Source organism: Macrotis lagotis, chromosome 1 (assembly GCF_037893015.1).
Source record: "Macrotis lagotis isolate mMagLag1 chromosome 1, bilby.v1.9.chrom.fasta, whole genome shotgun sequence".
NCBI lineage: Eukaryota > Metazoa > Chordata > Mammalia > Peramelemorphia > Peramelidae > Macrotis > Macrotis lagotis.
Window position 1 is genome coordinate 132,794,097 of NC_133658.1, and position 14,007 is coordinate 132,808,103.

At 35.0% G+C, this 14,007-nt stretch overlaps 1 protein-coding gene across 2 annotated transcripts in view; it reads left to right on the top strand.

The window, feature by feature from the left end:
* Positions 1 to 14,007, top strand: part of LOC141503309 (transcription factor E2F6-like) — a 32,604-nt gene continuing 18,597 nt past the window's right edge. For both annotated transcript variants that reach the window (XM_074208544.1, XM_074208538.1), the window contains exons 1-3: positions 1 to 292; positions 9,512 to 9,557; positions 13,337 to 13,544. In XM_074208544.1, coding sequence (XP_074064645.1) covers positions 158 to 292; positions 9,512 to 9,557; positions 13,337 to 13,544 — 389 coding nt within the window. In that variant the 5' untranslated portion in view covers positions 1 to 157. The remainder of the gene's footprint in view (positions 293 to 9,511; positions 9,558 to 13,336; positions 13,545 to 14,007) is intronic.

Here is a 14,007-nt window from a genome sequence, read left to right on the forward strand (position 1 = left end):
CGGGAGGTGTGCAGGAGGGAAGGAGGCCTGGGCCAACATCCCAGACGGCCGAGGGGCTTGTGGGTAGCAGCCGCCGGGCTCGGGAAAGGCCGGGTCGCCGCGTGAGGGGCGCGGGCACCGGGCGGCGGCTGGCGGGCACCGGGCGGGGGCCGGTGGCATGAGCGGGGCGCGCGCGAGGTCTCGGGGAGGAGCCCCCGAGGCCGGGCCCAAGACCCGGCCCCGAGCAGGGCCCGCGCGCCCGGATCCCCGCGGCTCTGCCGGGGCCCGGGGCGAAGAGAGCGAGAGCGTCCTGGTGAGTGGGGAGGGGGCCTGGGAGGGGAGGAGGCGGGAGACGAGGCTTTGTCCCCTCTGCCCGTCCTCTAGTCCAACCCTTCATTTTACAGATGAGGAAACTGAGGTCCAGGCGGGGGGAACTGCCTTGTTCGGCTCTCCCGAGCAGTCCGGGCTGGATCCAGTATTTGCACCCAGGGCCTTGGGCTTCGAAATCCACGAACCGTCTGGGATTTCGGGGAGGGACAGAGGGCTTCCCTCGCTCTAGGAACCTTCCTTGAACAGCATAGTCGGGAAAATTGATTGATTGGGTAAAGAGCAGCGAACCCGGAATGATCGGGTCATTCCTTCTTCCCGAGCCTCAGTTTCCTCCTCTATAAAACCGTAGGGTCCTAAGGCCTGGCCTCTAAATCTGTTTAAGCCCCAAGAAGACCCTCTCCTGCCCTGGGCGGTGGATTCCAGCCGTGATTTTATCCGACACAGAGTCGGTCTGTCAATCACTGATATTGCATTTCGGAGCCCTCGGCCCGCCCGGCCCGATGCAGTGACTTGGTTTCGAACAGCCCCGGCCAGGCTTCCGCGCTTCCTTTTGCGGGCGCTGCCCCAGCGGGGGCCTTGACTGTCCTGACCCACTCCCGCTGTGCGGAGCAGGGCTTCGAGGGGAAGAAAGTGAAATTATTTGAAAGGTGAAGGTGACACTACTAATGCGGATTTCCATTGCTTCAGTCAAAGTTGGGGCTTTCCAGGATGCTGGGAGGGTGTGGTTACGGGCATTATCTCTCTACCATTTTTTAAAAACAAATAAGCAGTTCATCTAGAATAACAAATTATTTTTTCAAAGAAGTTGTTAAGGAAAAATTCCTCTTAATCATTCATACTTAGGTTTGCAATATTTTAACAAATCTCTTATCTAGACTCCATACCATATATAGTTTAAACGGGTCATTATCTCATTTAAAGGGAAAGTTCAGGATCTGTGCTGCTGAATAGAGAATAAGAGAAGTTGGTTTTAAATCTGCATCTACCTCCCTGAGTTTCTGTTTTATCATAAGTAAATTATTTTTGCAAACGTTAGTGCATTATAAGTGCTGGCTATTATTATTGTTGATATGTAAAATAAGGACTAAATTATCTCTAAAGTTCCTAAAAGGCTAAATCCTATGCTTAAGACAAATTGGAGGGAGGAATTTTTATCAGTCAATAGACATTTCATTTCCTAAGTGCCTATTTTGGGCTAAGTGCTAGGGATACAAAAAGACAGTTCCTTTTCTCAAGGAACCCACAGTCTAATGGTGGAAACAACAAATAAACAGCTATCTACAAATAAATATATTAAGATAAATTGGAAGTAATGAAGTAGAAATAAGAAAGGCACTATAATTAAGAGGGATTAAGAGGCTTCCAGTACTAGGTGAGCTTTTTACTGGGACTTGAAGGTGGTCAGGAGGTGGAAATGCAGAGGGAGGGCATCCTAGGTTTGAGGGACAACCATTCATTCATTCAATAAAAATTCAGGCCAGGTACTGAAAATGCTCATTGAAAGGTGGAGTATCTTTTTTTTTTTAATAAAGATTTTATTTATTTATTTATTTTGAGTTCTACATTTTTTCCTCTGATCCTACTTCCCTCCCCCATCCCCCCCCCCCAAAGCAATTTGCCAGTCTTTACATTGTTTCCATGGTATACATTGATCCAAAATGAATGTGTTGAGAGAGAAATCACATCCTTAAGGAAGAAACAAAGTATAAGAGATAGCAAGATCAGACAATATGATATCAGATTCCCCCCCCCCCCAAATTAAAGGTAATAGTCCTTGGTCTTTGTTCTATCTCCACAGTTGAAAGGTGGAGTATCTTGTTTAAGGAACACCAGTGGCACTGAATCAAAAAAATACACTGGGGGGGAGGAGAGGGTTATAAATTATAATATGCCTATAAGGTATATGGATGGGGGTGGGTTATTAAGGACTTTGAACAGCAAACAGAATTTCCATTTTGATCCTGGAGGTAATAGAAAGTCACTGAAAATTTTTTTTGTTTTTTTTTTGCTTTTTGATGTTTTTTTTTGGGGGGGTAGTGATCTTCAACTTAGAAAGATCACTTTGACAGTTTAGTGGAAGAATGGTCTCTAGTGGGGAAAGACTTGCAGAAGGGAGACATCCAGCAAGCTTATTACAAGTAGTCCAAGTGAGGCTAGGGTTCACTGGGGAATAGGGAACTAAATGGCTTTATGAAGGAGCTTGCGGGTTCGGGAGAGGAAGTAAATTGTGAAATTCAAAGATATTTCTTTTCAGTTTTGCCCAGAACAAAGGTAGCATTAGAATGTATCTACAAATTATCTAACCTATTCCTTTTGGGATGTATACTGATAATACCTAATGCCTAATACAGTATGAATTAATCCTTCCAGTTCAGAATAGCCTCTCCAGTTCGATCTAATGTCACTTTAATTAATTACATCCACTCCCCAGTATGGGGCAGGTATAAATAGAAAAGTAAAAAATAGAAGGTAACCCCTTTGAAGGCAAGGACTGTTATTTTTTATCTTTATATTCTTAGCTCCTAGCTCAGAGCAGGTACATATTAAATGTTCACTTAATGAATTAATTAATGATTGAATGAAATGAGCCTGCTAGGTAGATTTTATTTTTATTTTTGTAATTTGATATTTTATTTTCCCCCATTAATGTAAAAAACAATTTTTGACACTCATTAAAAACAAATTGTGTTCCAAAGTCTCTTTCTCCTTCTTCTCCCCCATTGACAAGGCAAGCAGTTATAGGTTATACATGTGCAGTCATTTAAAACATATTTCTTTTAAAAATTATTTATTTATTTTGAATTTTACAGTTTTTCTCCCTAATCTTGCTTCCCACCCTCATGCTCCACAGAAGGCAGTCTGTTAGTCTTTATATTGTTTCCATAGTATACATTGATCTAAGTTGAATGTTATGAGAGAGAAATCATATCCTTAAGGAAAAAAATAAAATATGAGAGAGCAAAATTAAAAAATTAAAAAAATTAAAAATTAAATAAAAAATTAAAGGTAATGATCTTTGGTCTTTGTTCAAACTCCACAATTCTTTCTCTGGATACAGATGGTATCCTCCATTGCAGATACCCCAAAATTGTGCCTGATTGTTTCACTGATGGAATGAGCAAGTCCATTAAAGTTGCTCATCACCCCCATGTTGCTGTCAAAACATATTTCTAAGTTAGTCATGTTGTGAAAGAAAAGAGACCAAAAAACTCAAGAAAAATAAAAACGTAAAGAAAAAGTATATTTTGATCTGTATTCAGAGTCCATAAATTCTTTCTCTGGAGATGAATAGCATATTTTACCATAAAACCTTCAGAATTGTCTTTGGATCATTGTATTGCTGAGAAAAGTTAAGTCATTCACAGGTGATCATCATATAATATTGCTGTTACTATATACAATGTTCTCTTGATGTTGCTCATTTCACTTTGCAGCAGTTCATGTAAGTTATTCTAAGGTTTTTTTTTGAGAGCATCTTGCTCATCATAGCACATAATATTCCATCACAATCATATGCATTGTTTAGCCATTCCCCTATTATTGGACATCTCCTCAATTTCCAATTCTTTACCACTATTAAGAGTTGTTATAAATACTTTTGTACATATAAGTCCTTTCCCTTTTTATTAATGTCTCTTTGAGATAGATTGTAGTTATATTGCTTGGTCAAAGGGTATGCATTCATGGTTTTATAGTCCCTTAGGCATGGTTCCAGATTGCTCTCCAGAATGGTTGGTTCAATCGGTATACCACTTGACAAGGTAGAATTTAGAAAAAGGGAGACTGGAGGCAGAGACTAGCAAAGAGGTTTTTAAGTAATCTATGAGAAAAGTGATTAGTGTATTGGCTATTTCAAGAGGTGGTAAGCTCCCTCTCTTTAGGAGATCTTCAGGCAGACTATGGAGAACCAAATTTTTTTGTGTATATTATTTTGAGAACTCCTTTTGTTTGTTACTTGGACTAGATGGCTGCTGAAGTCTCTTCTATCTCTAAAATCTTGATTCTATGATCTTTAAAGTGTCAGCTGACAGTTGTGAATGCTTAAACTTCTGTGAATAATCTTGGAATAATCATGAAAAAGGAAGAGGTGACATAGGAGTTCAGATTCACAAACATTTTCATTTTGGAAACTGGAAGACAGGAGGACCAAACTATAGGCTGCTGCTGAACTTGACCTTGATCTTGACAAAATTCTAGAATGAATCAATTTAAGTGATGGTTTATGAACTTTGAAAAGGAAAGCACTGAGGACTAAGAGATAGCTTGGTTTCACTGAGAACAGATCAGTCTGCTACCTACATTTCCTTCCTGACAGGATACCTAAGCTAGTAGATTAGGGGAGTTTGAAAATAATTTATCTCGGTTTTAGCAAAATAACTGTCTCGTGTTGTTCTTGTAGACAAGGTAGAGAAATAAAGGATAGTTTATAGGTTATGTAGATAGATGGATTTAGAATTGGTTGAAGTAATGGACTAAAAAGTAGTTACCAATGTACTATCTACCAATCATGGAGGGAAGTCTCTAATGATGTTCCCTAGGGTATCTTTGACCCCTAACTGAGCAGTATTTGATCTGTGATTTGGATGAAGCCATGGAATTATACTTGCCAAATTTGTGGATGCTATGAAGTTAAGAGAATAATAACTTACATATTAAATGACATAGTCAAGCTTCAAATAGATCTTGGTATACCAAAAAAGATGAAATGAGTAGAAATTTAAATTCTATACTTGAGTTAAAAATAGCAGTTCGCTCCTTCAATTGGCGGAATAACATTTAAAAAACTGAGGATTTTAGGGTATTGGAAGCTTACTATAAACCAGTAACATCATGACAAACAAAAATGTGAATGCTAGTTAGCCTAGGCAATATTAAGAAGTCACAGTGGCCAAAGGAAAGGACATGGTACTTCTGATAAATTTACTCTAAGGTATTGTGTTCAGTGCTGAGAGCCATGTTTTAAGTAAACCAGTGACAAGTTGATCTGTGTCCAGAGGAGTAGTAGAGACCAATGATTGACTGAAGTTATTGGAGATATTGATACTAAAGAATGGGAAACTTAGGAAGAACATGATAGCCAATGTCATTTATATTAAGGATTATCTTGTGGAAGGATGTATCTAGGAGCAGGGGATAGATAGTAATTGTAAGTAAGAACTTTTTGGCTCAATATAAGGGTAAACTTCCTTTAATTATAATTAAAGATGACCTGATTTGGAATGACCTTGGAATAGTTGGCTTGAATTTTTCAAATGGAAAATAATCAATCTGAAGGATCTCCCCCCCCCAACTGTGATTCTTGTATTTACCTTTTACCTTCATTTTAGCTGTCACTAACAGTCAAAAAATTGGAAAATTAGGATCTCAAGACATGGAAGATACCCCAGGGTTCATCTGTTACAATCTCTACTCGACCAAATAGTATTTACTTTGGATGGAATTTGTTTTTGTTTATGAGTCCATGTACTCTTCCCCTCCCCTCCTCCTTCCCCACCTCCCTATCCCCAGTAGACTTTAGGGTAAGGGCTGTTTTCTTGTTCTTTTTCTTTTTCTTTTTTTTTTTTTTTTTAGTGAGTTAGCACTCCCTCTGTGAGGGAGACTCTACTACTTCCAGGCACATTTTACCTAAACTCACCCTGGGTCTTTCTATAACTTAGAAAACATATTTATATGAATTTCATAGTGATGCCAAGTACATGTGTCAATATATTAAGTTCCTGGTAGGTCAAAATTGCTATGTAAAGATATCCTTTAAGTGAAAAGAGATTCAAGATTTGAGAAAGAAACTTAAACCCTGGAGATATAGACTTAGAAGTTATTTACATGTTAAATCCAACAGTACATACCAAAGTAATGAAATGGTTCTGTAAAAGAAAATTTTCAAGGACCAGAAAAGGACTTATTTTCTGCAGGATTAGTACAGGAAAAGCATCGACACAGTCTAAGTATCATTAAATTAGGTCTTGTATATACAGGATGAAAAACTATAGACCAAAGACCCCAAACCTAGGAAATATTTGCAGTCAGGAAAGTGAAGGCTTGGAAGGCACCATGCTAGGTAACAAATAATGAAGTCTAATTACTGATTTCCTGTCCATAAGCAGTTTACAGTTTGGCTGGGGAGGTGGAACATGTACATGTAAAAATATAATTAATCTTGCCATTCAATCATGTCCGACTCTTCACCTCTGCATTGATGATAGCCCATTGGACCCTTCTCTCATCACTCTCCCAAAGTCTGTCCAAATTCATGTTTCTTGGTTTTCATGCCATTATCCATATACCTCATCTTCTGTCTTACCAAGGGATAAATAAGTGTCTAATAAATAGTAAAGCAAAAATGTGTTATGTTATAGAACTTCAAAGAAATAGAATTATTTCCAACTGGTATTATAAGGGAAGAAGAATGTGAGTTTATTCTCTTCTTCCTCTCAAAACTACACCATCAGACACAAACCTTTTAGCCTCTTTCAGGATCAGGGACAGTTCTCAGTCGTGTCATTTCTCCTAATTTTCTGACAAGCTCAAGCCAACTCCCTGGTTTTTTCTTTCCATCCAAAGATAAATGGAGACGAATAATGTTGTTTTCTAGAAAGACTCCATTTTTTTCATTTTTTCCTTTTTCATTATGAATTTAACAAATATTAACAAACATGAACATATCAATATAAAATTATTTCAAATTTATCTTATATATAGTTTTACATCATTGTTTGCATATTGCCTCTTCTCATAGACTGAATTTTTCAAGGTTTTTTGGCCTCATTTTGCATCCCTAGTGTCTGGTACATGGTACACTCAAAATGTTTATTGACTGATTGAACAAAAAAAGAGGGAATCATCTATAAAAGGAGGGAAAAGGGGAGGGAGTAAGCTTTATGTAGTACCTTCTATATGTTACTGTGCTTAGCACTTTTACAAATATCTCATTCTGTTAGTAGTTTGTTTTTACTTAAAGTATATATTAATAAAATTTAAATCATCAGTAATGAATAAATAAATCTTAAATCATAATAAGTAAAAATAAATCAGCAGCTTATTGTCTGTGACCCATTCTAAATTTCTCTTTCCTCATTTCTGTTTGTTTTTTAAAATGTTTCATTGATGCCCTTTTTCATTTTATGAACCTTATTACTCCCCCCAGCTAAAACAGAAATCCTCTTTTTTAAAAATAAATTTTGTTAAACAAAACAAATCATCATAGTGGTCGTGTCTCAGTATGCATCTCTAGACCATGACATCTTTGCCAAGAAGTAGGAAACATTTCTGACAGTCCACTGGTTTTAAGGAGGTAAGGGGAAAGCCCAACCAATATCTGCTTCCTTTGTTCTGACTTAGGAGGAAAAGGAAGAAGTAGTTTAGCATTTTTACCATTTCAAATCTACAAGAAAGGTGTGAACACAACAAACTAAAAATTAAAAACATGCATATAGGTATATATGTGTCTGGAAAATAAAATAAGCCTCCACAAGATTATTCTTCAGAAAATAAAACAAGAAGACCATCTCACTGAACATTTGATCCTAGAAAGAGACTAAGGAAGGGATGGAATTAAAACATTTCAGAGAAAGAGGTGCTACAAATTCGTGACACTGAAATTAAAGAATAAGTAAGGGAGAGAAATTCATTAATATCTGAGATGGAAAGGGTTAAAAAAGAGAGACAAGTGAATAACAATAAACACGAACTCAAGAACTTGGTATTGGATTATATGACCAGAGGCAAGGAGAGAATGGAAAGAAATGGGAATGAGATTGATGTAAGCAAAACAATTATGGAGACTTAATTGTAAAAAAAAAAATATAAAGTTTAGTGGAAGAGAACACATATTTAACAATTACATATCAAATATCAATTGATTAAAATTTCAAATAAAAGAAATGAGAATTATTAAGAAAACAAAAGCAAAAGAATATGAATAGTTTCCAGAAGAAGCATTATAAACTATCAACATCTTATGAAAAAAATCCTTCTAATCACTAATAAAAATAGAAATTAAAAATTAGAATGACTTTAAGGCCTCATTTCACAACAAACAAATTGGCAAAGATAACGAGCAATGTCACCAGTCAATGTAGGAGATAAGAAGGCACACTAACATCCTATTAATAGAACTGTAAATTGGTCTTATTAATCTGAAAAATTTAGAATTATATGAGAAAAATCAATCATTACCAGGAAAGTCAAAGATCCTATATATGTCAAAAAAATAATAATATGATTCTTTGAGGTAGTAAAGAACTGAAGTGGGTACCCACTAATTGGAAAACAATTATTAATAAAATGACAGAAATAGACAATTCCTTTATATATATATATATATATATATATATATATATATATATATATATATAAAATAAAATCCAAGTTAACTACAAAGAATCTATGAAGGTAAATGCTATCTACATTCAGAGAAAGAACTAATAAATAGAAGCATGTATAAACAGTTTTCCATACACACTCCATTTAAATACATATTTGTGTCTAATGGTAGCCATTTCTAATGTGGGAGGGAGGGAGAAAAAAGAAAGTTACATGATAATTATATATTTAAAGGGAATGGCAAGCTATAGAAACTAGTTCTGTAGTTTCATGTGCAATCATCATTTTATGAAAATGCTTATTTTATTTAAGTAGAATAAAATTTAAAAATTGACTAAAATGAGGAATTCAGAGAAAAATGAAAAGGCATATGAATTCCTACAGAATGAAGTAGATAAAAAGAGGAAATATACACTATAATTACAATAATATAAGTGAAAAGAACAATAAAAGGAAACCAGAGTATGAGTAATTGTACCAAGTCTGGACAAAGAAAACAGAATGAAATATACCTCTCTCTCTTATCTTGGAATGTTGAATATCCTGTCAGCTCTTATCACTGGTAGCAATTGTTTTGGTTTTGATTTTTAAATTAACAAACATATAATTGCTTTTCTTTGCTATAAGGGAAAATTTGATGTTATATATATGTGGAAATGTATGTCTATGATCCTTCCAAAGTCATATAATACCACATGCTTTCAGAGGAGAGTAGAAGGAATTGGATTTAATGCTGAAAACATATATTGGTTGAAGTGACAAAACCTTGCCAGGACCAGTTTGTCACCTTAGAGGATAAAAAAAACCCACTGAAATACTTTTTACTTATCTTTTATAATTTATCAACTAGATGCAATCTGACATATTCCTTTTTTTTAAGCTGCCAGAAATAAAAAATAACTTAGAAGAACACATTCCGAGGAAAAGTAAGTGAAATATTGCATTTTTATATTGTATAATTTAATTTTTATGTAGTTAAATATATATTCAGGTTTTTTCTATGCATATTCAGTTTTTAAAAATATGAATAAATCTCTTGGAGGAAGCTAGAGATATGGTAAAGAATGCTATTTCTATGACAACAGATATGTTTCTGGCAAAGCTCCTAAGGCTATTGCCATGTTATAGGCTAAGTAATTTGCTTAGCATTATTTAGAAAGTCGATTATTTCAGTATAGAGAATTTCATGATATCTGGAGAGAGATACAATTTGTTTATTGAGAGTGCTTTGCAAAAACTTAGCGGATCATGTTTCATTCTTTTTCTGTCTTAATCCCAATTACTAACAAATTACATTTACTTTGTTTGATACCTTGCTATCAATTGCTTTTATTCTCCACATCATCTGCAGCACCACTGCGGGAAATGATCAGGCATACTGAAGCTAGGAGATATGTTATTTTATTCTTTATGAGAGAGAAAAATACCTATGCTAGTGTCTTGCTTTAAATTTTGTTTGGGTCAGGGTCAACTATATCAATATATAGTTGGCAAGATGGGGAACTATAGATTTGGAAAATTTTAGGGGGTATTGGACTTCATTGATATGTTGATTAGTTTTACTGAAGTGCTTTTTAAAATACTTTTGTTCCATGTTACAAGAGGTGTGGTTCCCTACAAATGAGAAAGGTGAGGATATAACTGAAAATGAAAATGATATGAGAATAAAAAAAAGATCAATTAACATTTTAAAAGTATAGCCTTCAGATGCAACAATAGTTGTTTAGTTGCAGTGAATAGAGTTTATTTTTGTGCAAAGAAGCCTTTAAATTATACATGTTAAAAGAATTAAAGAATCACAATCATTGTGTATTAGGTACCTAATATCCAAGATATTTTTGTAGTCTTGCTTCATAAAAAGAGAGAAAAGAACATCATGAGTGTATGTCAGACAAATAAATACTTTAAAAAACATGAGAGATGAGAAGCAGGGTAGTATAATATAAAGAACAGTATGCTGGGTAATCAGGAGACCTATATCCAAATTCTGCTTCTCCACTTACTAACTCACTAACTATGAATGGACCATTTAAATTTCCACAGCTTTGGTTTCATTATTTGTAAAGTGGGCATATTAGTACCTATATTAATAATTTCCATGCTGACAACCTACCTTACACAGTTGATGTGAGGAAAGCATTTTGTAAATCTGAAAACTCTATATAGTAACATAATTGGAAGGAAGTAGTGAGGAAAAAACTGGATTTGGAGCCTCAGAGCACCTAGGTTGAAATTCTGGGCCTTCTACTTATTAACTGTGTGAGCTTCAGCAAGTCACTTAACCTTTATAAATCTCAGTTCCTCATCTGTAAATTGAGGAGGTTGAAATAAGTTATGTCAGCTGTATTTCCTTTCTATACTAAATCTATGACCCTTAGAGACCATTTGGTCCAAATGATATCCAAAATAGACTCTTCTCTACATCATACCTCATTTCCCTTTACTTAAAGACCTCTAGTGAAGGATTATCCCTAGTTCCCAAGGCAGCATATTCCACTTTTGGAAGTGTTTCCTTACAATACATTATATTATGTAACATTACATTATATTATATCAAGCTGAAATGTGCTTCTTAGTAGTTACCATTCGTTACCCCTAGTTTTGTTTTGGGACTAAGTAAAAATAGAAGTGATAATGATTGTGATGATACTGTTACTGTATTAAAGGCTAATTAAGGCTGGAATATTAAAGTACAGGGCAAATCTGATGTCAGAAATCACTGGAATTTTAATCATGATATAAGGATTTTGGTGCAGTAGGTTTATCAATAGAAGAGGATGATGGATCTTTTCAGTTATAGCAATTCAAAAAATGTGTGGGTGGTAATAGTAAGGATCTTTGCTGTTGCCTGTGATCATTCTATTAAAACCTAGTTTTTGAGTTGGAAGAGACCTTAGAGATCTACTCCCATCCTTTCCTAAAATATGAATTCCTGAAAAGTAGTCATCCACCCTCCAGTTACTCATAATCTCAAGTAATGGAGTATTTGCTATTTCCCAAGGTCTATTCCACTATTCCACTTTGGGGCCATTCAAATAGAAAGTCTTCTTTTTATTTAAACTAAAGACTGCCTTCCTATAACAGATTCTTAATCTCTTCTCTGGAACAAGGCAGAATAAGTCTTAATTCTTCTTTTACAGCCAGTGAGGCAGCTCACTAGATAAAATACTGAACTTAGATTCAAGAAGATGACTTCAAATTCTGTATCAGACATTTATTCATTATATGACCCTGGGCAAGTCTCCCAGATTCTTTCAGACTCAGTTTCCTCCTTTGTAAAATAAGGGAGCCGAATTCAGTAGCATCTAATGACCCTTGTAAGATCCAAATCTGTGATCCTATAATCTGTTTGGAAAACAAAAGCATGCTCCCAATTCTTCTCTAGTTCCCTTCCATTAGTACCATTTTTGTTTGTTTGTTTTTTGCAAGACAGTGGGTTTAAGGGACTACCTAAAGCTAGGTAAGTATTAAGTGATTGAGGCTGGATTTGAACTCAGGTTCTCCTGACTTCAGGGTTGGTGCTCTTTCTATTGCACCACCTAGCTGCCCCTCAATTAGTACTGTTATATAATACTGAGTCACCTAAAAACTCTGGACACCTTATCAGTACCTCCTGAAGTTTGCCTTTCAAAAATCTGATGACCAGAACTTAACATAAAATCTTGGAAGAGTTCTGAAAAGGCTGAAGTTTAAAGGGTCTTGCTTTTTCTAGATACTGTAGATACTTCTTCTAGATACTGTACTTCTGTTAATTTAGCTTAATAATCACAACTTTTTGACCTATTTTTCATACTATTGTCAGGTTCATATTAAGCATCAGGTGTTTTTCATATGACTTATTACCTACCTACATTTCTCCCAAACTATAATGTTGCAGTTGCTTTTTTGTAACCCTATGTACAATTTAATTTAATAAATTATATTTTATCTTATGTAAATTTGAGTTAGAAGAAGAGAATTAAATTTCATGCTATTAGATTTTCCTTATTGTTAAAACTTGTAGAGAACTTTTTGGATCTCATTTCTGTTAAATAAAATATTAACTGTCCCTCCTAGCTTCTCATCCTTTACAAATCTGACAAATGTGACTGCCTTCATTCTGTACAGCTTAGTTAGATATGTTTAGTAGAAAAGGGATAAAAATGGAGACTTAAAGTACAGCCTTAGGGACCTTCTATATGTATTTAGTAGTAAGGAAGATATTTTGATACTTTGAAAAATCCATGATGTCACGGATATCAATATCTTTTTTCAGTGATAACCTTATCACCCATTACTATTACCACCCACACATTTTTTGAGTTGTTCTAACTGAAAAGATCCATCATCCTCTTGCTCCACACTTAATCAAGCTAGACAAATAATTCATTTTCTAGATCTAAAGTCTTTCCAATCTGGAAAACAGTGCTGATATAAATTCTGAGAATTCCAAATTACTTCCATATCACATTGAAAAATCAGGCTAGGACTTCTGTGAAAGTATAAAGAAGAAAGATTGAATTTTGACTCTTGCTTATAATTGTGTAATGTGGGCAGGTCCTTTAATTTGTGCTTCATTTTTGAAGTGAATGGGGTAAGATTAGATGACTGCTAACATCTCTTCCAGCTTTAAACCTCATAATCTTTATAAAAATTTTGATGGTCAAGTAATGTGCTTGAATATTATTTAAATTGTACTAATGCACTGTTTTTACTGCTTTCACAGAAGTGTCAAAATCTCGTTATAATGCATCTCTGTGTTATTACACTCGAAAATTTATGGACCTTCTCAAATCTGCACCTGGTGGTGTTCTTCATTTAAAAGAGGTTGCTGCAGTTTTAGGAGTAGGAAAACGAAGAGTATATGACATTACCAATGTGTTACATGGAATCGAACTCATTCAGAAAAGGTCTAAGAACTGTATTCAGTGGATGTGAGTTGACTTTAAATTTATTATGGATTCTTAGTTGTACAGGTATATGACTTATTCAAAAAACCTGGATTGTGTAATTTAAAAGTATAAAACATAAATTAGGTGTTAGTATGAACTTCAGTATTCTGTTATATAGTGTTCTATTGAGTAGGAAAACCTAAACTAAGTATTAGGAGCCATTGTCAATGAATAGTTATAATCAAACATGGTGTCTTACATGTAGGAGACCTTAAATAAAACTTTATTAAATTAGTTTTAAAGAAAGCTCAATGAAAAATATGATTTGATGATTTGATTTGCAGAAATTCAGTTTTTTATGAGTATAAAACAAGGTATGTGTGTATGGATGACTAATCCATTAAAAGTTTTGATGTTGTTATATTTAAGGTATTGTACTTTTGTGAAGATCTTTACCTTCAAAGAGATTACAATTGATTTATGGACAAAAGACATAAACACAAAT